Source organism: Myotis nattereri (genome assembly GCF_964212035.1).
Source record: "Myotis nattereri genome assembly, chromosome: X".
Classification (NCBI taxonomy): Eukaryota; Metazoa; Chordata; class Mammalia; order Chiroptera; family Vespertilionidae; genus Myotis; species Myotis nattereri.
Genome location: NC_138078.1, coordinates 91,718,355 through 91,745,488, shown reverse-complemented (window position 1 = coordinate 91,745,488; position 27,134 = coordinate 91,718,355). Strand labels below are relative to the sequence as shown.

At 44.2% G+C, this 27,134-nt stretch overlaps 1 protein-coding gene and 1 pseudogene across 2 annotated transcripts in view; both read right to left on the bottom strand.

Moving 5' to 3' along the window:
* CENPI (centromere protein I) overlaps positions 1–27,134 on the bottom strand; it is a 76,986-nt gene that overhangs the window by 30,594 nt on the left and 19,258 nt on the right. Inside the window, exons 6-14 of the mRNA XM_081115025.1 lie at positions 20,193–20,241; positions 19,869–19,915; positions 6,118–6,204; positions 5,426–5,554; positions 5,031–5,198; positions 4,793–4,913; positions 2,825–2,916; positions 839–956; positions 687–751 (exon numbers count right to left, since the gene is read on the bottom strand). Of these exons, the coding sequence (XP_080971151.1) occupies positions 687–751; positions 839–956; positions 2,825–2,916; positions 4,793–4,913; positions 5,031–5,198; positions 5,426–5,554; positions 6,118–6,204; positions 19,869–19,915; positions 20,193–20,241 (876 nt within the window). The remainder of the gene's footprint in view (positions 1–686; positions 752–838; positions 957–2,824; positions 2,917–4,792; positions 4,914–5,030; positions 5,199–5,425; positions 5,555–6,117; positions 6,205–19,868; positions 19,916–20,192; positions 20,242–27,134) is intronic.
* Positions 3,304–3,853, bottom strand: LOC308510873 (large ribosomal subunit protein uL22-like; annotated as a pseudogene). The gene has a single exon. The product of its transcript is annotated as a large ribosomal subunit protein uL22-like (transcript).

Genomic DNA, 27,134 nt, shown 5'->3' with positions numbered 1-27,134 from the left:
ATTTTTCCTGTAAATGTGGCCAACAGTGGGTGAACTAAGTTGAAGAAAAGTTATAAAAGAAATATTATTTATGTTGTCACTCTTCTGGAACAGGAATAACCATTCTATAAGAATGTGGCTCTCAAACTCAGGTAAAACTCCTGGAAGCCACAGTAGTCCTTTTGGAGACTCCAAACGAGTAACACAAGTTATCATATAAGGTTGTTACAATTTTATTAGCAGAAAACGACAATATTATAAATATATAGTATGAGTGTCACAGGGAGTTTTGTTTGCTTTGGTCACTACAGTTTTCCCAGTACCAAAAAGGATGTCTAGCACATAGTGGATGCTCAATAAGTAATGGTGAAATGAGTAAGTGTATCTACAAAAATATTGAAGACAACAATCAAACTAAATACGCTTAAGTATTTCCCAGTTTGTTTTTTATTAATACTTATTTGCAACCTGTTCATTCACTTTATTTTCTGCTATAAGAAGAAACAGTTTAAGAAAACTGTATGCAACCAAAATCTTAAAAACAGAAAATTATGCATTAACTTTTATTTCAGTAATGTAGAACCTCAAGTCCAGGTCCAACAGAATCCTGTTAGAAAACCATTACCATAATGTGAGCTTGGAATCATACCACTGGCCATAGGATAATATTCCTTACTCAATCTAGTCAAGATAGTGGGGGTTTTTACCTTGAAATAAATGGTTGATGTAAAGAAGAGCTGTGCCAGATAGTCAAAAATAAATGGTTTCACCTCTAGGAATTAAAAAAAAAAGTATTCAGAATCCTTTTCATTAATATTACATTGAATTACATATTATTCCAAGTTTTCATAATACATACCAGAGAAGCTGCTAAAAGGAAACCAGCTCATAAGTTGAAGGAACTGTGATTGACAACAGAAGCCATCCCAGAGAGGAAGGCTCTTATACAGGAATGCTTCACAGGAATCAAATCCCTCCTGTAACACAAGTTGATAATAAATAACTCTTATGGAACTCTTTTATGGAACTCTTCAGTCTAAAGTGCTCTCTAAGCAACCAGTTTATTCTGTGATATATTTATTTTACCCTTAGATTAATTTTGTCATCAATATAATTAAAAGCCAAACTTCCCCATAAAAAGGATCAGATGATGAATATTTGGATATACTGCCATCTTTATCAACATCGTTTTCAAATATAAACTTCATCGATTGGACAGAAGGTAAAAAGTTACAGAATATTTTAAAAAATAAAATTGTATTATTTTGAAGTGCAGCCACTTAAGCAGTCAACCAAATGTATACAAGGCTGGAATTTCATTAGAGATCAGAGAGCAAATCCAAACTCTAGGCAGCTCCATCTAGGCTGTTTACGTTTCCACCAAGATGAGTAGCCAAGGCTTTCCTTTTTCCATTTGTCACCTTGAGCCTTAAATAGTGGTATACACCAGCCCCGCCGATGTGGCTCAGTGGCTGAGCATCAAACCATGAACCAGGAGGTCATGGTTCAATTCCCAGTCAGGGCACATGACCAGGTTTGGGGCTTAATCCTCAATAGGTGGTGTGCAGGAGGCAGCTAATCAATGATTCTCTCTCATTGATGTTTCTATCTCTCCCTTCCTCTCTCTAAAGTCAATAAAAACATATTTTAAAAAATAGCAGTGTGCACTAGAACTCCATTCTCGACCTTCTTTTGATAACATGAATTCTCTGGACAACCTTATCCATAACATAGCTAAAACCACCATCTATGCCATGAGGAGTCCTAATCTGTACCTCTATCCCAAGTCTCATTCCTGAGTTCTAGAATTCTTATCTAACTGCCTACTATTTATGACCTCTTACATGTCCCACAGGCATCTTTTAAATCAAATTTATCTTTCCTTCAAAACCTGCTCCTCCTGTATTCCCTTTCTCCCTGAATGCCATCATCATCCTTTCAAGCAGGAAACCTAAAGTCAACCTAAATTTATCCCTTATCTTCACCAGTATCCAAACCCAATTTCCAATTCCATTGTTTCACGCCAAATCCTTAAGATGTATTCAACGTTTATTGAGCATCTCTTTTGTATCAGGTACTAACCTGAAAACCTGTACATGAAAAAAATTTAGACATGGTTCCAACTCACTGGGTGCTCATAATGTGTAGCAAAATAGATGCTGAAAGTGCCATGATACAAGTAAACACAAGAGAGCTAAGGGAGCACATAGAGCAAACATTTAAACTAGTGTTAGGTAAAGGTTTCCCAAAGACACCTGAGTTGCAGCTTAAAGTATAATTCAGGACTATCCAGGCCAAAGAATTGGTGGAATATATTCGACATTTTAAAAACATTTGTTGATGCCCTGGCCGGTTTGGCTCAGTGGATAGAGCATCAGCTTGCGGCCTGAAAGGTCCCAGGTTCGATTCCAGTCAAGGGCATGTACCTTGGTTGCGGGCACATCCCCAGTGGGAGGTGTGTAGGAGGCAGCTGATCGATGTTTCTCTCTCATCGATGTTTCTAATTCTCTATCCCTCTCTCTTTCTCTCTGTAAAAAAAATCAATAAAATATATTTAATAAATAAATAAAAACGTTTGTTGATTATAATACAAGTAGTGATGCTAAGAGATTTATCTTACCAGCTAATTCAATTAATTGAACACATCCAATTACATCTTCAGTTTGTTCTCTTATTTGCATAATTTAACAAATAATTTTCTTCAAATCAAACAGTACAAAGACAAATGTCACTCGGCCACATTTATAATGAGTTTTGAATTGAGCAAATATTGTGAAATGTGTTCAATAGATAACCAAATATATTTTAGTAAGAAGCGGTGGAGTGTATACAAGTGGAATCTTACTTGTAAGAAGCACTCTGCCTTGATAATAGTGTCCAGGAAGTTGGTAAATTCTTTTTCACATTCATAATTATTCACCTGGTACCAAATACATTCTGCAGCAGAAATATTAAACATAAGCATCAGGCTGTACAGCAATAAAAACTACATAAAACATAATTACCATAACTCTAAAATAAATAAATGACAAATATACACAAGCAATCAGTCTCATACACCTCTACACAGCTGTAGATTGCAACAGTTATGTAGAGGTGATAGTGAGATGTTCTTCACTAATACAGGGGGAAAGCCTATAGTGAAAAAATTCACATATATGAATGTGATTAGCTTTTATGTCACATAATGATCTAAGATACTCTCATTTTTCTATTGTTTGAATTTTAAAACCATGACTGGTTACTAATTATTTAAACCCTTTCAAAATTTAAAAATTCTTTTTGTTCTGCTTTTACTTTATTAGTATTTATTTCATGCTGAATTTACTCCTGGGCCATAAGTTTTTGTTTCTTCAGTTTCGTCTGGGGCATCTTTTCCTTCTGTGCGACCTCTTCTGGTTTAGGAACAACCTGCTCTTCTTCAGTAAGGAGCATCTCCATGTGGCAGGGAGAGCTCATGTATGAGTTAATCCGCCCATGAGCTCTGTAAGTTCTGTGTTGCATCTTCGGAGCTTTGTTCACCTAGATGCGCTTAATGACTAGAGAATCTGCATCTAACTCTTTAAGTTTAGCATTACTCTCTGCATTTGTAAGCATGTGCAGCAAAAATTCAGCACTCCTTTTGGGCCACTGACCCTGTGTCCAACCCCACTGTTTGGCCTGGGCACACCTATGAACGCCACCATTATAACGATGGAATGGCACACATTGCTTCTGTAAACTGGCACCCTCACATACTTGGTGGCTTTTCAAATATGCATACCCTTGGTGGCCTGGGCAGTTTCATGAGTGTTTCAAAGTGAACACGAAGATTTGAACCTCTCAATTTGCATGATTTTGTGGGGTTTTCTGGGTCAAATGAATAGAGAACCATTTTCAGAGGTCACCCCTGGCTGCTTTTGGGAAGAGTAAAAATTTAAAATTCTTAGTATTATTTTTTATATGAAAACTTCTATTTATTAAGCAACCACAGTTCCAAGTATTATCTAAAACATTAAAACACTTGTTCAAATAAATAACTAAATAAGTAAATTTATGAATGCCCTAAACTTCAATTAGGGTGAGCTGAACTTTAGTACATATAAATCTAATAACTGTATCATGCCCTACCTAAAGAAAAATTCCAAGTAGAGCAAGGTGTGTTAACTTGGAACCAACTAAAATGGACTTTTAAAGACTTGAAGAGTCAGGAGTTGCCTATTCAGGAAAAAAAACAATCTAGCAAACAAAGTATTATCTCTAGAGAAATAGACTCACTTGGAGGAATCAAATTATCAGGATTTACTATGGCCGATATGAAAAACTACCTCATTGCCCTTTCCTTCAATTCTATAATTAAGAAATCTAATGACTAATTTTGCTCCAATGTATACTCATAACAGAGAGGAGATACTCTAGTTGGCAAAAATGAACATTTTGGTCACCAGAATCACTTCTAGTAGGAAATAATAAGGCAAAAGTCTCCTCTGGATTTTATTAGCACTGATCTGTACGTTTTGGGGACTTAAAGGCAAGTTTCTGAACATACAAAGATGCAGAGGCCTTGCACTGTAATGGTCATCAAAGTGGAGCCACTCAATGGATTTTGGTGGCCACCAGGGAGTATTTCCTTAACAACATACCTCCTTTCTTACTGCCCTTAAAATTACAAAAATGGAGGCATTCAGGCTGTGAATATGATTAATATCCAAGAAATAATGATAGCAGATGAAGGTTTCCCCTGTCGAGAATCTGGCACCCTTATAAAAGAAACCCATTTGTAAACTATCGTGTTCCTTCCTTAATCATCCAACTTTTAAGCATCAATTTTTACCTTCTTGTAATGTTTGACTCAACCAATGATAGAGCCTCAGTAAAAGTGATTCATCTCTGACACAGTTAATATAGTGAAGTAGCAGAGAGTTGTTTAGCACTGCACCCATCTGAGAAGGCAGCTGCAAAGACAGAGCAATCAGTCAACTTAAGTATGTAAAAAGTAGGTCAGGGCAACAAGTAAATCATCAGATAAGAAATACATAACAAAAAGATCAGCACATGGTCCAGTCACATACCTCTAAGCAATGAATGTTCTGTAAGAGTTGAGGGAAGCTTTTAAGCTGTTCTCCTGAAAATGCTCTATTCCTACTGAGATAATCAGAAAGACGCATCCCTTTTTTTCCATATTCTTTATTGTGGCTACTGGAATTTAGCACTGGTATAAGTGAATGAGAATTCCATTTCTAAAGAAGAAAGACAATAAAATATCAATGAGCTAAGCAGACTACAAACTATAAATGTAAAAGTAGTTAAGGTGGTTCAATGAATGGAGTTTGAATGTGATTTGCATAGAATCCTGGGTAATGAAAACATATTTAAATATCTATAATCTCTTCCAACATCTGAATGGTTATTTGTGGATTTAATAAAAGAAGTCTTCAAAAAATCATTTGAGGTCTTTGATACTTACTCTTTTTCTAGGATGGATAGTAGCTGGACCTAACATCAGCTTCAGAGGTTCTGGAGAAGGTTCCTGATTCCTTTGCCTCACAGCAACTAGAGCTGTCTTCCACAGATTCTCTGAATTCTTAAAATAGATCTATAAATTTGGATGTAAAGTAAATAAGAGTAAGTACCCATAAGTTGAAGCAACATAAAATCTAAAACTCTTCATTAATTTAAAGTAGATTGATTGTAAAATATTTTGCACCCATGCAAATCCACTTAAAAGATTTTTTACTTATCAAGAATCTATCAAATACATCAAATGGGATTGAAGTGCCAATCCCTAAAAATACTTCACAGAAACACTATAATACTAGATCTTAAACAGTATGCTGCCCTGGCCAGTGTGACTCAACTGGTTGGGCATCATCCTGTTCACCAAAAGGTAACCGGTTCCATTCCTGGTCAGGGGACAAGCCCAGATTGCAGGCTCAATCACCAGTAGGGGGCATATAGATGGTAGCTGACCTATGTTTCTCTCTCTCCCTCTTCTCATCTCTCAAATCAATAAAAATGTGTTTGTAAAAAATAAAAATAAAAAATATTTTAAAAATAAATTTAAAAAACAGTATGCTGTAAACATTTAAGTCCAAATCTGTAGATTAATAAAAAAAATATTTCAATCTCAATATGATTTATCACTCCTTAATCCCTTACCTTCTTCAAAGGCAATGATACAGAAATCAAAGTGGGAACAAAGAACTTATACAGCGACAACAAAGCATGGAGATAAGGCTGCCTTCCCTGAAATAAAATAAAAGAGTTTTCAATTTTCAATTCTGTGGTAAGAAAAAAGAGTAACAATAAAATAAACAGATTGGGCATATATTCAGATACTAATTTTACTATGTATGCTACATGAAGATGCTATAGAAAATCAAGAAATGAATAACCAGGAATTTAAATCAACTGTCATAAAACAACCCTCGCCAACCTGTTGTCTTCTCTTTTATGACTTATCCTGCTATTTTAGTTCTTCCTTATATTTTCTCTCTTCTTCTTTGCCCATGCCTTAAGCTTACCAGTGATGCCTGCTAGCACAGCTTACTCTCAGGGGTAGCATATTCATGACTCAAAGTTTACTCACTCTTGATTTGAACAAGAAGACGGAAGACAAGAAGGAAAGCCAAGAAAATAGAGCAAAGGAAATATTAATACACTAGAGGCCCGGTGCACACAAATTTGTGCACTGGGGGGGAGGGGGGTCCCTCAGCCCAGCCTGTGCCCTCGCGCAGTCTGGGACCCCTTGGGAGATAACGACCTGCTGGCTTAGGCCTGCTCCCCGGTGGCAGAGGGCAGACCCAATCCTTAGGTGCAGCCCCTGGTTTGGCTCAGAGCAGGGCTGATTGGGGAGTTGGGGCGCCGCCCGCTGTCATGCACAGACCAGGGCGGAGCGGGAGGTTGCGATGCCACCCTCAGTCACGCTCAGGGTATGGCCGATTGGGGGGTTGGGGCACCGCCCCCTGTCACACTCAAGGCAGGGTCAGTGGGGAGGGTGCAGCGCCACCCCCTGTCACGCACAGAGCAGGGCCAATCAGGGGGTTGGGGCGATGCCCCCTGTCACTCACAAAGCAGGGCCCATCAGGGGGGTGAGGGCTCCATACCCTGACATGCACAGAGCAGGGTCAATCAGGGGGTTGGGGAGCTCCCCCCGTCACGCACAGAGCAGGGTCCATCAGGGGGTTGGGGAGCACCCTCTGTCACGTACTTAGCAGGGCTGAGCAGGGGGTTGAGGAGCTCCCCGCTGTCACTCACAGAGTTGGGTGGATAGGGGAGTTGGGGCACCGCCCCCTGTCACACACAGAGCAGGGCGGATCAGGGGGTTGGGGCGCTGCACCCTGTCACACTCAGGGCAGAGCCAATGGGGAGGTTATGGCTCTACCCCGTCACACACAGAGCAGGGCCCATGGGGGGTGGGTGGGGCGCCGCCCTCAATCACCCACAGAGCAGGGCAGATCAGGGGGTTGGGGTGCCGCCACTGTCACACTCAGGGCAGGGCCGATGGGGAGGTTATGGCTCTACCCAATCACACACAGAGCAGGGCACATGGGGAGGGGGGGGTTGGGGCGCCGCATCCTGTCACACATAGAGCTGCAGAGCGATCAGGGGGTTGGGGAGCTCCCCCCTATCAGGCACAGAGCAGGGCTGATCAGGGGGTTGGGGCGCCTTCCCCTGTCACGAACAGAGCAGGGCGGATAGGGAAGTTGTGGCCCCGCCCCCTGTCACACACAGAGCTGCAGGGCCATCAGGGGGTTTGGGCGCTGCCCCCTGTCACGCTGATCCCGGTGCCAGGAGGCCTCGCTGCTCCGCTGATCCCGGTGCTGGGAGGCATATTACCCTTTTACTATATAGGATAGAGGCCTGCTGCATGGGTGGGGGCCGGCTGGTTTGCCCTGAAGGGTGTCCTGGATCAGGGTGGGGGTCCCCACTGGGATGCCTGGCCAGTCTGGGTAAGGGGCTGATGGCTATTTGCAGCTGGTCACACACCTTTCAGGGTGGGGGTCCCCACTGGGGTACCTGGCCAGCCTGGATGAGGGGCTGATGGCTGTTTGCAGCTGGTCACACACCCTTCAGGGTGGGGGTCCCCACTGGGGTGCCTGGCCAGTCTGGGTGAGGGGCTGAGGACTGTTTTCAGGCTGGCGGGTGACTAAAGCTCCCAACTGCTCCTTTTTTTCTTTTTCTTTTTATTCTGGGCCAGCTTTAGCTCTGAGACTTGGCTCCAGCTCTTAGGCCTCCACTGCCGAAAGCAGGTATCTGGTTTGTTTGGGTTCTATAATCACAACACTGTTTCAACTCCAGCTCTGAGATCCCGTCTGGCTGGAAGCAGGTTTCTGGGGTTTTGTTTAGCTTCTATATTAGTAACAATGTTTCAAACTGCAAGCTCAGAGGCCGGCAGCAGCAGGTGGGGAACGTTGGAGTCCTCCGTCACTGAAGCAAGCAAGCCTCATGTTCGCTTCAAGCTGCCTGGCTGCCAACCGCCATCTTGGCTGGCAGTTAATTTGCATATCGCCCTGATTAGCCAATGGGAAGGGTAGCGGAGGTACAGCTAATTACCATGTTTCTCTTTTATTAGATAGGATTATCATAATTCCTAAAAAAACTGATTAGGAAATCTAACAATTGGTATGCAGCAGCCAAGCTGCTTCCTATAACTGAACTAAGTCCTAACAAAACCATTAGTTTTACAATGATAGGAGTCATTACTGCTGGATACACGTGTTAGATATATCTGACTACCCAGAGCTAGCATACCACTAAAATGAATTCCAAGGAAATAACCAAAATGCTTTATCATAGTATAATTTTATTGAATCAAATACTGTATAAAATAAGGGAGGCAGAAAATGGGGCTTAGGAATACAGTATTCCTATTTTATAACAGCTTCTTCAAATTAAATTTATTTTAACAAAACTGAAATGGCCCAGTTTTTCTATGCTGAAATATCTTCTGATCTCCGTGCATGTACTCATATCAATTAGTATCAGAGCGTTTGCTTTCAGCTTAAATATTTTTTGATAGAGCAAATATTTAGTAGGGAGAACTTTAGAATTTATTGCCTACTTAACTAAACCTATCTTTGTTGTTAAAAAGTTAACACTTTCTTCTCCAAAAAAAAAGAAACTTTCAGTTAAACATGGCATATTGAACATATGTGTTTAACCCTGGGTCCTCCCAAAGCCCCATTTACTAAAAAGTAAAGGAATGAAAAAGGCTTAAAGCACAAGTTCAAAGAGAACAAGAGAGGAGACAACAGGAAATCAGAGATCTCAACAAGATTTTGAAACCTAGAATGAAGATGAAAAAATAGTAACCAACTTAACAGAACAGAGAAAATGAAGCCTAAGGCAACAACAGAAAAATGCCTCAAAATATTCATGCTTGAGAACCCCCAGAAAGACTCAGGAATTTGTGAATCCAGATTATCTCTGAAAAGTGGAACTGCAAAAGGGGAAAGAAACAGGATTGGCTGAAAGCCTACATGAGAAGCAGGTAGACCCCAAATTCCTTCACTACACTTTTAGGCAAACATCAGGGTTTTACTCTCTGAAGATGAAACTGGACTCAGATAGCAGGCACAACAGAGGGAGGGTGTAACCAGGACCTCTATCCACCCCTTTCCACAGTTTATGCCCCAGAGTTCTAGCAGCCAGGTTACCATCACTATGATTGTTGATTTTGTGTCAACTTGGCTTGGCCATGGGGTACCCAGGTAATTGGTGAAACATTATTCTGGGTGTTTCTGTGAATGTATTTTGGATGATCTACTTTTAAATCAATGGGTTTTGAGTAAAGCAGATTGTCCTCCATAATGTAGGTAAGCTCATTCAATCAGAAACTTATCCTATCTACACTAATAAAAGACAAAGATGCTAATTGACCGTGCCTTTGCTACGCCCACCAGCCAATCAGAAGAGTATGCAAATTAACCCAACAAAGATGGCCGTTAAATTTGCATACTGCAGGTGGGGCGGGCAGTGCCAGATGCCACCTGCGGGATCCAGGCCGCAGATCAGGAACCAGGGAGGCCAGCAATCGCCCTGGCCAGAAGCCTGAGGCCTGGACATGGGTGGAGTGGGCCATCAGAGCGGGCTGGGGTTCCCCTGCTCAGGCCTAATGCCCCAGCCAGAGGCCTGAGCAGGGGCGGAGCCTGCGATCGGAGTGGGCTGGGGGTCCGCTGCCCAGGCCTAAGGCCCAGGCCAGAGGCCTTAAGCCAGGGCAGGTGCTCAGAGCGGCCTAGGGGTCCCCTGCACAGGCCTAACACTCCTCTGCCTGGGCAGGGTCAAAGCCTGCAATCAGAGTGGGCTGAGGGTCCCCTGCCAGGCCTAACGCCCCAGCTACAGGCCTGAGGCCTGGGTAGGCGATCGGAGCAGGGTGGAGTCCCCTGTCCAGGCCTAATGCCCTGGCCAGAGGTCTTAGGCCTGGGCAGGCGATCAGAGCGGGCTGGGGGTCCCCTTTCCAGGCCTAAGGCCCCAGTCAGATTCCTGAGGCCTAGGCAGGGGTGGAGCCTGTGATACCACAGGGCTGGGGGTTCCCTGCCCAGGCTTAACACCTGGCCTAAGGCTTTAGGCCTGAGCAGGGGCCGAGCCAGGGATTGGTGTGAGCTACAGAGGAAATACCTTTTCAGACCGCTCATTGGCTAAGCTCCCTGTAGGCCACTGGTAATATTCTTAGTAACTTGGGTAATAAGAATACAAGAAGGTGATCTAGGGTTTTTCACCACACTCCTGGAAAAAAAAAATGAAGGTTGGCTGCTGGAGGGGCTAAGAAATGTCATATCCTGCCCTAGCCGGTTTGGCTCAATGGATAATGCCTTGGCCTGCCGATGGCAGGGTCTGGGTTCAATTCTGACCAAGGGCATGTACCTAGGTTGCAGGCTCCTCCCTGGTCTGGGCCCAGGTCAGGGCTCATGCAGGAGGCAACCAATCAAAGTGTTCCTCTCATTTTGATGTTTCCCTCTGTCTTTCCCTTTCTCTTCCACATTCTCTAAAAATCAATGGAAACATATCCTCAGATGAGGATTAAAAAAAATAATAAAGAAATTATTATTATATGAAAGACACATCTTGAAAATGCATAAAGAAAGTTGTCATTTTTTCATGGTGACGGGACTGGAGTCCGTGTTGATGAAAACACCTTGGTGGCTATGTGACTGGCAGTGGCTGCAGCAGCGGGGTGATGGGGGTGGTTCCTTCCCCTGATCAGCCCGGTCACCTCTCACAAAGGGAGGCCAGACTGTGGCTTACGCCCTATCCCCAAGGGGAGCAGGGGGCAGGCCTAAGCTATCAGTAGGACATCCCCTGAGAGCTCCGAGTATGTGAGAGGGGTCAGGCTGGGCTGAGGGAACCCCCCACCACCAGTGCACGAATTTTGTGCACCGGGGCCCTAGTCTATATATCCTATCTAATAAAAGAGAAACATGGTAATTAGCTGTACCTCCGCTACCCTTCCCATTGGCTAATCAGGGTGATATGCAAATTGACTGCCAGCCAAGATGGCAGCAGGCAGCCAGGCCCCTTGAAACTAACATGAGGCTTGCTTGCTTCAGTGACGGAGGAAACCAACATTCCCCGCCTGCCCTGCCAGCCTCTGAGCTTGCAGTTTGAAACATAGTTACAAATATAGAAGCTAAACAAAACCCCAGAAACCTGCTTTCAGCAAGCCAGGATCTCAGAGCTGGAGTTGATACAGTGTTTCGATTAGAGAACACAAACAAACCAGATACCTGCTTTCAGCAGCAGAGGCCTCAGAGCTGGAGTCAGAGCTAAAGCTGGCCCAGAATAAAAAAAGAAAAGAAAAAAGGAGCAGTTGGGAGCTTCAGTCAACTGCCAGCCTGAACTCAGCCCCTCACCCAGACTGGCCAGGCACCCCAGTGGGGACCCCCACCCTGAAGGGTGTGTGACCAGCTACAAACAGCCATCATCCCCTCACCCAGGCTAGCCAGGCACCCCAGTGGGGACCCCCACCCTGAAAGGTGTGTGACCAGCTGCAAACAGCCATCAGTCCCTCATCCAGACTGGCCAGGCACCCCAGTGGGGACCCCCACCCTGATCCAGGACACCCTTCAGGGCAAACCAGCCGGCCCCCACCCGTGCACCAGCCCTATATCCTATACAGTAAAAGGGTAATATGCCTCCCAGCACCGGGATCAGCGGAGCTTCGAGGCTTCCTGACACTGGGATCAGCGTGAGAGGGGGCAGTGCCCAAACCCCCCGATGGCCCTGTAGCTCTGTGTGTGACAGGGGGCGGGGCCACAACTTCCCTATCCGCCCTGCTCTGTTCGTGACAAGGGAAGGCGCCCCAACCCTCTGATCAGCCCTGCTCTGTGCCTGATGGGAGGAGCTCCCCAAGCCCCTGATCGCTCTGCGGCTCTCTGTGTGACAGCGTGTGGCGCCACAATCCCCTGATCGGCCCTGCTCTGTGTGTGACAGGGTGCGACGCCCCAACTCCCCCCCCCCATGTGCCCTGCTCTGTGTGTGACGGGGTAGAGCCATAACCCCCTCATCGGCCCTGCCCTGAGTATGACAGCAGTGGCGCCCCAACCCCCTGATCGGCCCTGCTCTGTGCGTGATAGAGGGGGGCGCCCCAACTCCCCCCCCCACTGGCCCTGCTCTGTGTGTGATGGGGTAGAGCCATAACCTCCCCATTGGCTCTGCCCTGAGTGTGACAGTGGCGGCGCCCCAACCCCCTGTCTGGCCCTGCTCTGTGGGTGATAAAGGACGGCGCCCCAACCCCCTGATCTGCCCTACTCTGTGCATGACAGGGGTCGGCGCCCCAACGCCCCAATGAGCCCTGCTCTGAGCCCAACCAGGGGCTGCACCTAGGAATTGGGCCTGCCCTCTGCCACCCGGGAGCAGGCCTAAGCCAGCAGGTTGTTAACTCCCGAGGGGTTCCAGACTGCGAGAGGGCACAGGCCGGGCTGAGGGACCCTCTCCTCCCCCCCGAGTGCACAAATTTTTGTGCACCAGGCCTCTAGTATATATATAAAGACCAGCGGCCCTCACATCCAAAACAACCAAACGGATGACCAAACAGGGTGAGTGGGTCAACAAGGCCAGCAGGGGGGTTAGTGAGGGATGACCAAATGACTGAGCAGCAGGCTGCGTGGGGTGACCAGGCCAGCACAGAGGGCAGTGAGGGGCGACCAAACGACTGAACAGCAGGCTGTGTGTTGCGACCAGGCTGGCAGGGGGGTTAGTGAGGAACGACCAAACGACTGAACAGCAGGCTGCCTGGCGCGACCAGGCCAGCAAGGGGGGCACTGAGGGGCAACCGAACAGCTGAACGGCAGACTGCAGGGGCAACCAGGCTGGCAGAGCGGGGCAGTTGGGAGTGACCAGGCCAGCAGGGGGGCAGTTGGGGGCAAACAGGCTGGCAGGGGGGCATTTGGGAGCAACCAGGCTGGCAGAGGGGGGCTGTTGGGGGCGAACAGGCCGGCGGAGGTGGGGGCAGTAAGGGGTGACTATGCTAGCGGGGTGGGGGCAGTTAGGGATGACCAGGATGGCAGTGGGGCAGTTGGGGGTGACCAGGTTGGCAGAGGGGGCAGTTAGGAGTGATCAGGCAGGCAGGTGAGCAGTTAGGAGCCAGCGGTCCTAGATTGTGAGAGGGATGTCTGATTTCCAGGATCAGGCCTAAACCGGCAGCTGGACATTCCTCAAGGGGTCCTGGATTGGAGAGGGTGCAGGCTAGGCTGAAGAAACCCCCCCCCCCACCCCTGTGCACGAATTTCATGCACCGGGCCTCTAGTCCTATCTAACAAAAGAGAAACATGGTAATTGGCATACGACCGCTACCCTTCCCATTGGCTAATCAGCGAGATATGCAAATTAACTGCAAGCCAAGTTGGCGGCCGGCAGCCAGGCAGCTTGAAACTAACATGAGGCTTGCTTGCTTCAGTGACGGAGGACTGCAACGTTCCCCGCCTGCCTTGCCGGCCCCTGAGCCTGCAGTTTGAAACATTGTTACAAATATAGAAGCTAAACAAAACCCCAGAAACCAGCTTTCAGCCGCTGGTATCTCAGAGCTGGAGTTGATACAGAGTTTCGATTATAGAACCGAAAAAAACCAGATACCTGGTTTCAGGAGCGGAGGCCTAAGAGCTGGAGCCTCAGAGCTAAAGCTGTCCCAGAATTAAAAAAAAAGAAAAAATGAAGCAGTTGGGAGCTTCAGTCCCGGCCTGAAAACAGCCCTCAGCCCCTCACCCAGACTGGCCAGGCACCCCAGTGGGGACCCCCACCCTGATCCAGGACACCCTTCAGGGCAAACCAGCTGGCCCCCACATGTGCACCAGGCCTCCATCCTATATAGTAAAAGGGTAATATGCCTGCCAGCACCGGGATCAGCGGAGCAGCGAGGCCTCCCGGCACCGGGATCAGCGTGACAGGGGGCAGCGCCCAAACCCCCTGATGGCCCTGCAGCTCTGTGTGTGACAGGGGGCGGGGCCACAACCTCCCTATCCGCCCTGCTTTGTGTGTGACAGGGTGCGGCGCCCCAAACCCCCTGCCCCCCAGGGGCCCTGCTATGTGTGTGACGGGGTAGAGCCATAACCTCCCCATCGGCCCTGCCCTGAGTGTGAGAGTGGCGGCGCCCCAACCCCCTGATCGGCCCTGCTCTGTGGGTGATAGAGGGCGGCGCCCCAACCCCCTGATCCACCCCGCCCTGAGTGTGACAGGGGGCGGTGCCCCAACTCCCGTATCGGCCCTGCTCTGTGCATGACAGGAGGGAGCTCCCCAAGCCCCTGATGGGCCCTGCTCTGTGCGTGACAGGGGGCAGCGCCCCAACCCCCTGATCAGCCCTGCTCTGTGCATGACAGGGTCCGGAGCCCCAACCCCCCTGATGGGCCCTGCTCTGTGCGTGACAGGGGGTGGCGCCACACCCTCCCCACTGACCCTGCCTTGAGTGTGACAGGGGGCGGTGCCCCAACCCCCCAATCGGCCCTACCCTGAGCGTGACTGCGGGTGGCATCACAACCTCTCGATCGCCCTGTCATGCTCTGTGCATGACAGGGGGCGGCGCCCCAACTCCCCAATCGGCCCTGCACTGAGCCCAACCAGGGCTGCACCTAGGGATTGGGCCTGCCCTCTGCCACCGGGAGCAGGCCTAAGCCATCAGGTCGTTATCTCCCGAGGGGTCCCAGACTGCGAGACGGCACAGGCCAGGCTGAGGGACCCCTTACCCCCCGAGTGCACAAATTTTTGTGCACCGGGCCTCTAGTATATAATAAAAGTCTAATATGCAAATAGACCAAATGGCAGAACAACCAAACAACCGGTCACTATGATATGTGCTGACCACCAGGGGGAGCACATGAAACATCATGGGCGTCAGCCATGGCAGGATGGTGGAGCAGGTGAGCAGAGGTGCTAGTCGCTGTCATCAGAGCGAGCCTCTGGTGGTTACTGAAAATTCTTTGCTCCCGCGTGCCGTGGTCCTGACAAGTACTCACACCTGCTGCTAGCACCAGCCCCGCTTGCACCCGCTGCCAGTGCCGGCCCCAATCACTCTGCACCGTTAGCACATGGGAGCGGTGGTGGTGGGAGTGGGGCTGCCAGCAGGCAGGGGACCGGGTGCCATGGCAGGAGGGGCCAGGCAGGGGCACGGAGGATGGGCCAGACCCGCCCCTGTGCCCACTGCAGCCTCGTGGCCCACAGTTCCTTTCAAAGTGCACGAATTTATGCACTGGGCTCCTAGTATAAAATAAAAGGACCAACCTCCCTGAAACAAGAGAGAGAATTCTCCAGCAGTCTTCCTTTGGACTCAAACTAGAACATCAGTCTTCAGCCTTCTGGCCTACTCTGCAGATTTTGAACTTGTGAGCCTCCATAATCATGTGAGTCAATTCCTTATAAGAAATCTATTTAAATATATACATACACATATATATATATATATATAGGGTGGGGCTAAAGTAGGTTTACAGTTGTGAGTATGCAATACACAGTTTATTCTTGCATTATTTATTAATTACTGCATTGTTTTCAATACAAACAACTGTAAACCTACTTTTGCCCCACCCCGTATGCATATCATATTGGTTTTGTTTCTCTGGAGAGGCCTAGTACACCCCATAGGCAGGAAAGATAGAATTCCTCTCTGGGAAAAATGACACAGTCATCTACGGGGCTCCCCAATAAGAGAAACATCAATATCTGACAATGAACAAATCCTGCTCACACACACAAGTTTCCAATCACCATTTTAGTGCTTTATTATTACCAATGAATAAACATCATTTACCAGGCATTAGAGAAAAGCCTCTACCATGAAAAAAACTAAAGAAAGAAACTCTAAGGAAACAAATCTGAGAATATTTAAAAAAAAAAAACAACCTCAGTCACACAAGCTCATGCATGATAGAGGAAGAATCCCAGAAACCATTCTCACCAATCCTTAAGATGAGACTTAACTCCCCCTTCCTGTTTCAAAGATCATTCTCAACAGGCACACGTGCTTTTTTTAAAATATTATTTTTTTTTGTTGATTTCAGAGAAGAAAAGAGAGGGAGAGAGAGAGAAACATCATCATTGATTGGCTCCTCCTGCACACCCCACACTGGGGATTAAGCCCACAACCTGGGCATGTGCCTTGACTGGGAATCAAACCATGACCTCCTGGTTTATAGGTCAACACTCAACCACTGAGCCACACTGGCTGGGTGGTCCTTGTACTTTTAAAATAACAACAGGCCTGAGAACCAAGATGGCGGCATAGGTTAACGCCGGAGTTTGCTGCTTTGAACAACTACTTCAAAAGTGAAACCAAAAAACAGAAGGGACATCACCCAGAACCACAGGAAAGCTGGCTGAGTGGAAGTCCTACAACTAGGAGGAAAGAGAAACGCATATGGACACTCAGAGGAGGCGCAGTGCTGAAGTCAAATTCTGAGGTGCGGAGTGCGCGGAGCGGGCTGGCGGTGGAGGGCGCGGTTGGCGTTTTCAATCGGGAGGGAGTCGCAGACTCTGAGCTCCAGATACGGGCAAGTCTTTAGGGACCCACACTCAAACGGGAGAAGCGGGACTGTCTAGCTTCAGTCAGAGCGAGTGCAGCTTTCTCTCCGAGGTTTGCAGCGGGTGCTGGGACTCAGAGAGGCAGAGCCCCTGGGGACAGGACTGAGAGCTGCCATAACTGCTCTCTCCGGCCCACCCTGTTGATCCTGTGCGACCCGCCCCGCCCAAGCCCTGCACAGAGGCATTTGCCGGATAGCCTCAGGCAAAGGCTAGATTAGCACCACACTAGAGGACAGAAGTTCTCTCACTGCAGACACAGCTGATTCTCATAGCCACTTGGCCTGGAGGTCAAACCCTCCCTGGTATTAGCTACAACAATCAAGGTTTATAAGACTGCGCACAAAGACCACTAGGGGGTGCACTAAGGAAGCATAACAAAATGCGGAGACAAAGAAACAGGACAAAATTGTCAATGGAAGATATAGAGTTCAGAACCACACTTTTAAGGTCTCTCAAGAACTGTTTAGAAGCCGCCGATAAACTTAATGAGATCTACAAGAAAACTAATGAGACCCTCGATCTTATATTGGGGAACCAACTAGAAATTAAGCATACACGGACTGAAATAACGAATATTATACAGACTCCCGACAGCAGACCAGAGGAGCGCAAGAATCAAGTCAATGATTTGAAATGCGAGGAAGCAAAAAACACCCAACCGGAAAAGCAAAATGAAAAAAGAATCCAAAAATGCGAGGATAGTGTAAGGAGCCTCTGGGACAGCTTCAAGCGTACCAACATCAGAATTATAGGGGTGCCAGAAGATGAGAGAGAGCAAGATATTGAAAACCTATTGGAAGAAATAATGACAGAAAACTTCCCCCACCTGGTGAAAGAAATGGACTTACAGGTCCAAGAAGCGTGGAGAACCCCAAACAAAAGGAATCCAAAGAGGACCACACCAAGACACATCATCATTAAAATGCCAAGAGCAAAAGATAAAGAGAGAATCTTAAAAACAGCAAGAGAAAGAAACTCAGTTACCTACAAGGGAATACCCATAGGACTGTCAGCTGATTTCTCAACAGAAACTTTGCAGGCCAGAAGGGAGTGGCAAGAAATATTCAAAGTGATGAATACCAAGAACCTACAACCAAGATTACTTTATCCAGCAAAGCTATCATTCAGAATTGAAGGTCAGATAAAGAGCTTCACAGATAAGGAAAAGCTAAAGGAGTTCATCACCACCAAACCAGGATTATATGAAATGCTGAAAGGTATCCTTTAAGAAGAGGAAGAGGAAGAAAAAGGTAAAGATACAAATTATGAACAACAAATATGCATCTATCAACAAGTGAATCTAAGAATCAAATGAATAAATAATCTGATGAACAGAATAAACCGGTGATTATCATAGGATCAGGGGCATAGAAAGGGAATGGACTGACTATTCTTGGGGGGGAAAGGGGTGTGGGAGATGCAGGAAGAGACTGGACAAAAATCGTGCACCTATGGATGAGGACAGTGGGTGGGGAGTGAGGGCGGAGGGTGGGGCGGGAACTGGGAGGAGGGGAGTTATGGGGGGAAAAAAAGAGGAACAAATGTAATAATCTGAACAATAAAGATTTAATTAAAAGAAAAAAAAATAACAACAGGCCTGCTCCAAATCCCACCATTCATGCTTGCCACCAGAAAGACTATTTCTGCATTTTGCTTCCTCTGTGGATCAGGAGTTATGGGGCATGGGTGGATATAGAAGGGATATAGGTCTTTATAGGAACTAGAAATTCAAGAAATTTACATATCCAATGTATTTGTTCTCATGTGCTAATTATGGCTATTATCATTCTGCGTATATGTTTGGCTACATGTGAGCATGGCTATGTCTTCTAGGCTTCATATTATTGGACTTGAACAAATTTACCAAAATCCAGCTAATCAAAACAATTTTATGAATGCATCCTTATAAATGGGCATTGATAATGGAATAACTTAGTAATATACTGTATAGAATGCTAATAATGAAGCCATACAATTAATGTTTTTTTAAAAATTTTAGACAATCATGTACTAAATCATACACTTGACCATAAACCATTTCAATTAATTCAAATCACCAAGATTTTAATGGTAAGAATCTTGTTATTCTGTTGAAATGTTTTGCTGCTGACATGGAAAAAGTACATCTTCACAATTTCTTTAATGTGAAGTGAAATGTGATTTGGACAAAAAACACTGTCATTAATATCCTCACAGAGCTAAGAGAAGATATTTTACCCACAGAAGCAAAACTGGAAACTATAAAACAAGAACAATCATTGAATTGTACTAATAGGAAACCTCACACTAGAGAAGCATGAATGTGCACATGTGTTTGTGTTTTTCATTAAATTTGAATGCCCTCGGGTAGGTCATGCAGGTTGTAGCAGTTAGGCATAGGCACTACAACTTCCTATTGTGTTATACCCAAAACTTTACAGATTTCTGTTACCTGGAAGGTATAGTGGAAATAACAATGCAAGAGGGCTGTAAGGACAAAAGATAATGGTCAGAGAATATACTGAAGTTTAAGTATCCAGAAAAGAATGCTTTTTCCTAGATCACATCCATACAAAAAGTAAACTAATAAAGTAGCTGTTTCTTACTACTCCCTGACACTTATTTTCCAGCCATACCAACCCAGTTCCCTAAACAGTTTCTGCTATTTTACATCTTTGCTCATGCTGTTCCTTTTGTCAGGAGTGTCCTGCTCTTCCTTCTTGGCCTAGTTAAATACTATTCATCCATTAAAATTTCTCTCAAGTATCACCACTCCTCCTTGACCCCAGTTTTATTTGTTGACTGAGTTGCCTAGGCAAAAAGCTCCTTGAAGGTAATAACTCATTCCATTTTATATCCCCAAAGCCTAGCCCAATACCTATCACAGAATACACTGGCTAGTTTTGGGTCTTTTTGGTACTCACCATTTTTGCCTGAAGATCAAGCAGTTTTCGCACACGAAATGGTTTGACTAGTAAAGGTTAAAAAAAAAAGAAATATTATGTATGTGGTTCAGAATAAACAGGACCCATGTGGCTCATATATATAGCTTCTTCTTACAACACATCAAGAATATAAACACCCTGTTCAGTTAAGCCATTAAGCAGATGCTCTTAGATAAAAGTACTAAAAAGCAATTCCCACAAAATCATGTCGTAGAACTAATGCTAACAGTTAACTTTATAAAGACCAATACAAATGCTAATTCCACAGAGTGAATGTAATATAACTGTAATAAAAATACTCACCATTCTCTTTTTTGGTAAGTAAATATAAGAAATGGCAGACATAAGGGCACTGTTAAAAGAAAAAAACTTTTAAAAAGAGAGAAATGACAATGCATCTTGAACAGGACAGCAATACAGTCTCCTCAAACATAGATCTTATACTAATTAAGTAAAAAGGACATCACTGAACAATAAAGCTTCTCTTTATCATACTATACAGTAGTGATTAAAGACAACAGTTTTAAGTTGTATCTCATGATGCCATTTAAAAAAATTATTTTTGGTATATAAAAACACTGCAGGCAGTCTGAAAAATAGAAAAACTCCTTCTACCTAACAAAAATTCATATATTCCTTCTAAAAGCCAATATTTATTAAGATACAAAAATTTTATCCTGAATTCTCATGTTATTTGATATTCAAAATGATCATTTTCAATGATCTTAATATTCCAGTGAGTGGATATAATACCATAATTTAATTTACCATTTAGTCCAAAGTTTGTCAAATAGCACACACTCAATAAATTTATTACTTAAATTACTCAATGACTGGTTCCCTTATACCATTTCCCTTTGAGTGTCCACTTTTTGAGGTTTTATTCTAGATGAAGGGTCAGCAAACTCTAGTGCACCTGCTTTTGTAAATCAACTTTATTGGAACGGAGCCACACTCCATTAGGAAATTGAAAAATAAATTATTAAATGGGACTGAGGAAGGTAACAAAAACAAACTTTTTAAAAACAAACTTGTATTTTTGTAGTCATAACTCTAAAGTGTAAAGTCTAAAGTATGGCATTACACAGAGAAGCATCAATCAGACTGTCATACCTCAGAGGGAAGGTAGAGGCGGGTGGGGGGAAGGGGAAGAGATCAACCAAAGGACTTATATGCAAGCATATAGGCCTAACCAATGGACACAGTCAACAGGGCGGTGAGGGCATGAGTGGAGGGGATGGGGGGGAATGTGGTGATAAGGACACAAATGTAATAACTTAATCAATAAAGAAATTTAAAAAAAAACATAAATAAAATATGACATTACATATTGCCTCTTAGCAATGGATTCAGAAAGACTCTGGACATACCTGTAAGAAGAATGAATTTAGATATAGGATCCTTTTTTTAAGGGAAGAATACATATTATGATCACATATGCCATATTCGACAAAATATAACTTCCAGTAAAAAAAAAACCCTCATTATCTCACACCCCTAAAATATGATACATTAGTAACACTATCATATTGGGTATGAAACAGAAGCAAGTGTCACACAATCACTTGCCCTAGGCACAAACAGCATAGGAAACCTGACATCTGACATACTCCCTTCATCCCATCTAGAAAGGAAAAACTTAGATGTACCTAGGACTTTACAACTGCCTTTCTGGCAAATACCTAACCACCATCTGAGTCACTCCAGAGTCAGGCTCCCACCAAATTACATGAAAATGACTTTTCTGAAGTAATGCTTTTAAAAGTTAGGCTCCTGATTTCTTAATCAGGGTGATATTTGCACAAATGCATTTGGTTTATAAAAATTTATTGAGCTAATCACTTATGATACAGGCAATTTTCTATATGTAATTGTACTCCAATAAATTTTTTTTCTATTTTGTAAGTTTCTTTTTTTTTTTTTAATCCTCACCCAAGGATATTTTTTCCACTGATTCTTAGAGAAAGTGGAAGGGAAGGGGAGAGACATAGAGAGAGAAACACCAATGTGAAAGAGACACATAGATCAGTTACCTTCTGCACGTACCCCAGGGCTAGAGATCAAGCCTGCAACCGAGGTATGTGCCCTTTACCAGAATCGAACCGTGACCCTTCAGTCCACGGGCCAACGCTCTATCCACTGAGTCAAACTGGCTAGGACAATATTTTTTTTCTTTATGTTTTATTGATTTTTTACAGAGAGGAAGGGAGAGGGATAGAGTTAGAAACATGAGAGAGAAACATCGATCAGCTGCCTCCTGCACACCCCCCACTGGGGATGTGCCTGCAACCAAGGTACATGTCCTTGACCGGAATAGAACCTGGGACCTTTCAGTCCGCAGGCCAACGCTCTATCCACTGAGCCAAACCGGTTAGGGCTAGGACAATATTTTTTTGAATATAGAAGAAAAAGAAAAAAAGTAGGCCACCTTCCCTCCCTCCAGCTGAGCAAGAAACTCTCTAGTCAGAATCATAAAAACTACTCAAGTATATCACAATTGATTTGACAAACATTTATGAGTAGTTCCTCCTATTTATTAATTCACTCATGCAACAAATATTTATTGAGCAGTGAATAAAACAGACAAAAAGGTCTGTTCTTATGAAGTTCACAATCTATGTGCCATGTTGTGTTACCGAATACTTGGGTTATAAAAGGTTCAGTTCCTGCCTGGAACTCAAGTCTATTGAATTATTATAAGAAAGGGGAAAACATGCTTTATTATTTCCCATTTTTTACAAAGTATGTGTAAAAATTCATTCATATTGCAATTAGTTCAGTTTATGAACAAAACCAACATGATGTCAAAAGTAAGGGAGAGTCAAACATACTAATCATCATTCATCCACTCTTACATACCACAGGACAAGCCTCTCCCAAGAATTTATAACCATGAGCTGGGCCCTATGTAGGTCTGCAGTTTGAATTTACACTATTGATATGACCAAGAAAACCTCAAGCAAAGAATTTAAAGTGATTCTAGCTTAGTTATACCTCCCAGACAAATCAGGTATCTGATAAGGGACTTCTATGTAAAATATAGAAAGAACACTTATGACCCAATAATAAAAAGACAAGTAACTCAATTTAAAAATAGGCAAAGGATCTGAATAGACATTTCTCCAAAGATATATAAATAGCCAAGAAGTACATGAAAAGACGGTCAACATCACTAATCATTAGAGAAATGCAAATAAAAACCACAATGAGATATCACTGTATACCCACTCGGAGGGATGTATCAAAAAGTCAGATAAATAAATATTGGTGAAGATGTGATGAAATTGGAACCATGGTACACTACTGGTGGGAAGGTAGAATGGTGTAGCCACTGTGTAAAACAGTATGGTGGTTTATCAAAATTCTAAACATAAGAGATACAGTAATTCCATTCCTAGGTATGTATCCAAAACAACTGAAAGCAGGGACTTGAACATAAACTTGTATACCAATGTTCATTGCAGCATTGTTGATGTTAGCTGAAAAGTGGAAACAACTCAAGAATCTATCAAGAGATGAATGGATAAGCAAAATGTGGCAGATACATGCAATGGAACATTATTCAGCCATAAAGTTCTGGCAAACGCTAAAACATGGATGAACCTTGAAGACATTATGGTAAGTGAAAGAAGCCAAACACAAAAGAACAAATATCATATGGTTTCATTTATAAGAGGTAACTAGAATAGGCAAATTCACAGAGAAAGAAAGTAGATTAGTGGTTATCAGGGGCTGGAGGGAGGATAAATGGAAAGTTACTGCTTAGGGCAGTGATGGCGAACCTATGACACGCGTGTCAGAGGTGACACGTGAACTCATTTTTTTGGTTGATTTTTCTTTGTTAAATGGCATTTAAATATATAATATAAATATCAAAAATATAAATCTTTGTTTTACTATGGTTGCAAATATCAAAAAATTTCTATATGTGACATGGCACCAGAGTTAAGTTAGGGTTTTTCAAAATGCTGACACGCTGAGCTCAAAAGGTTTGCCATCACTGGCTTAGGGTAATGAAATAGCTCTGGAAATAGTAGTGATATTATACAACACTGTGAATATAACTGAAACTAAAGAATTATATATTTAAGAATACTCAAAACTATCATAGGCCCAGCTGGTATGGCTCAGTGGTTGAGCGTTGACCTATATGAACCAGGAGGTCATGGTTCAATTCCTAGTCCAGGCACATGCCTGGGTTGTGGGCTTGATCTCTGGTGGGGGGCATGCAGGAGGCAGTCGATCAATGATTCTTTCCCATCATTGATGTTTCTCTCTCTCTCCCTTCCTCTCTGAAATCAATAAAAATATATATTTTTAAAAAACTGTTGTTATCCTATATAATAAAAGGCAATTATGCAAATCAACCGAATGGTGAAACAACCAGTCGCTATGACACGCACTGACCACCAGGGGGCAGATGCTCAATGCAGGCGCTGCCCCCTAGTGGTCAGTGCGCTCCCACAGGGGAAGGACCACTCAGCCAGAAGCCAAGCTCACGGCCAGGAGCCTCTCCCGCCTCTGCAGCAGCACTAAGGATGTCTGACAGCTTAGGCCCGTTCCCCGTGGGGAGCGGGCCTAAGCCATCTGTTGGACATCCCCCGAGGGCTCCCAGACTCCAAGAGGGCACAAGCCAGGCTGAGGGATGCCTCTCCACAGAGTGCATGAATTTCACGCACCAGGCCTTTAGTCTATAATAATAAAAATATAATATGCAAATTGACCAAACAACCGAACAGGAGAATGACCGCCCGGACAACCTTCCGGATGACCACGCTATGATACCTACTGGTGCCAGGCCAACCAAGGAGGGTGTTATGCAATTGGTTGGGGGCCCGGCCATTGCCCCATGATCACCCTGCAGAGGGAGGCCCAGGCCACCAGTGGGAGGGGCAATCGATCAATTGGGGGGGGGGCCTCCACCATCACCCCAAAGAGGGAGGTCCAGGCCACCGACCAGCGGGCTGCAGTGGGTGGGCGGGGCCTCCCTCTGCTGGGGTGTAATCAATAGCCAGATAGACCTGCAGAAGGAGGCCCAGGCCGTTGGCCAGCAGGGCAATCAATTGGGGGATTCCATGATCGCCCCAAAGAGGGAGGCCCAGGCCACCAACCCATGAGCCCTGGCCAGGTGGGTGGGGCCTACCTCTTTGGGGGCAATTGATTGTGGGGCTCCCAGAATGTGAGAGGGTACAGGCCAGGCTGAGGGCTGCTCCCAGCCCAGTGCACAAATTTCACACACTGGGCCTCTAGTAAAATATAACAGGTTAAAAAATGAAGTGTTGATACATGCTACAACATGGATAAACCTTGAAAACATTATGCGAAGTAAAATAAGTTAGTCAAAAAGATTGTAAATGATTCCATTTCTATGAAATTTCCAGAATAGGAAAATCTCTAAAGACAAAAAATAGACAAGAGTTGTTAGGAACCCCTAAATAGGGAGGTGGGGGTGATAGCTAAAGGTAATAGGTTTTTCCGGGGTAATGAAAATGTTTTAAAATTTTCTATACTCATGGTTGCACATATCTGTGAACATATTAAAAAGCATCCTTACTTTAAGAGGATGGATTGTATTGTATGTGAATTATACCTCAATAAAGATTTTTTTTAAGTATCGTGAGAGAAAAGGAACACAGATTACAATTAGACTGATTCAAAAAGAATGGAAAGGAGTCCATGGAATACTATTGTCAATGTTCTGAAAGAGTTTAATGCTAGAGTTCTACACACACCAAAACCAATTTTCAAGAACAAGGGCATAGTAAAAGACATTTTCTAACAAAGACAGAAAGTTTAGCATCAAAATGTTCTCATTGAAAGAATAGTCTAAAGGATATACTTTTGAGAAAAAGGAAAATGATCTAGAATCATATATGCTATTTAAGAGGTCTGTGATGCAAAGATATTGGTAAATGTGTAGACAAATCTAAACAAATATCAACTATGAAGATAAGAATAATGTCTACTTTTGTGTATATGAAGAGGATGGAGAAAAATGAACTAGAACTAAAACCAGACAATAACATGTAATCTGAGAGGAGTATAATCAGCGTTAAAGCATTTTAAGGTCCTGGTAGCACTCAAGATGAAGGTATAGATAATGGTTACCTTTAGGCCAGGGGTCCTCAAACTACAGCCCGCGGGCCACATGCAAATACAAATACTGTATTTGTTCCCGTTTTGGTTTTTCACTTCAAAATAAGATATGTGCAGTGTGCATACGAATTTGTTCATAGTTTTTTTTTTTAAAACTATAGTCCGGCCCTCCAACGGTCTGAGGGACAGTGAACTGGCCCGCTGTTTAAAAAGTTTGAGGACCCCGGCTTTAAACTTTAAGGAAAAATAAAAAACACGCCCTACCTGGTTTGGCTCAGTGGATAGAGCGTCAGCCTGTGGACTGAAGTGTCCCATATTTGATTCCAGCCAAGGGCACATGCTTTGGTTGCAGGCTTGATCCCCAGTAGGGGATGTGCAGGAGGCAGCCAATCAATGATTCTCTCTCATCATTGATGTTTCTCTCTCTCTCTTTCCCTCTCCCTTCCTCTCTGAAATCAATAAAAATATCTTTTTTAAAAAGGGAAAAAACATTAAAAATTAAAGTTTAGAAACATTTAAAATGTTTAATTCATTAAAAAAATAAACCCACCTGGCCAGTGTGGCTCAGTGGTTGAGTCAACCTAGGAACTAAGAGGTCACGGTTTTTTTGGTTTTTTTTAATATATTTTATTGATTTTTTACAGAGAGGAAGGGAGAGGGATAGAGTTAGAAACATCGATGAGAGAGAAACACCGATCAGCTGCCTCCTGCACAATCCCCACTGGGGATGTGCCCGCAACCAAGGTACATGCCTTTGACCGGAATCGAACCTGGGACCCTTGAGTCCGCAGGCGGATGCTCTATCCACTGAGCCAAACCGGTTAGGGCAGAGGTCATGGTTTGATTCCAGGTCAGGCACATGCCCGAGTTGCAGGCTCAATTCCCAGAAGGGGGCATGCAGGAGGCAGCCAATTGATGATGTTTCTCTTTCATTGCTGTTTCTCTCTATCCCTCTCCCTTCCTCAATCTCTAAAGTCAAAACATATTTAAAAATAATAAATCTATTATATGCAAACTGATGTATTTTAGGAAATATATTCCAAAAAAGAAAAAATAGTAAAAGATTGAGACTGTTTTACATTTTACATTATATATGCATGTTAATAAAGGTACAATAACACCTAGAGAACACACACAGAATGTATTAAT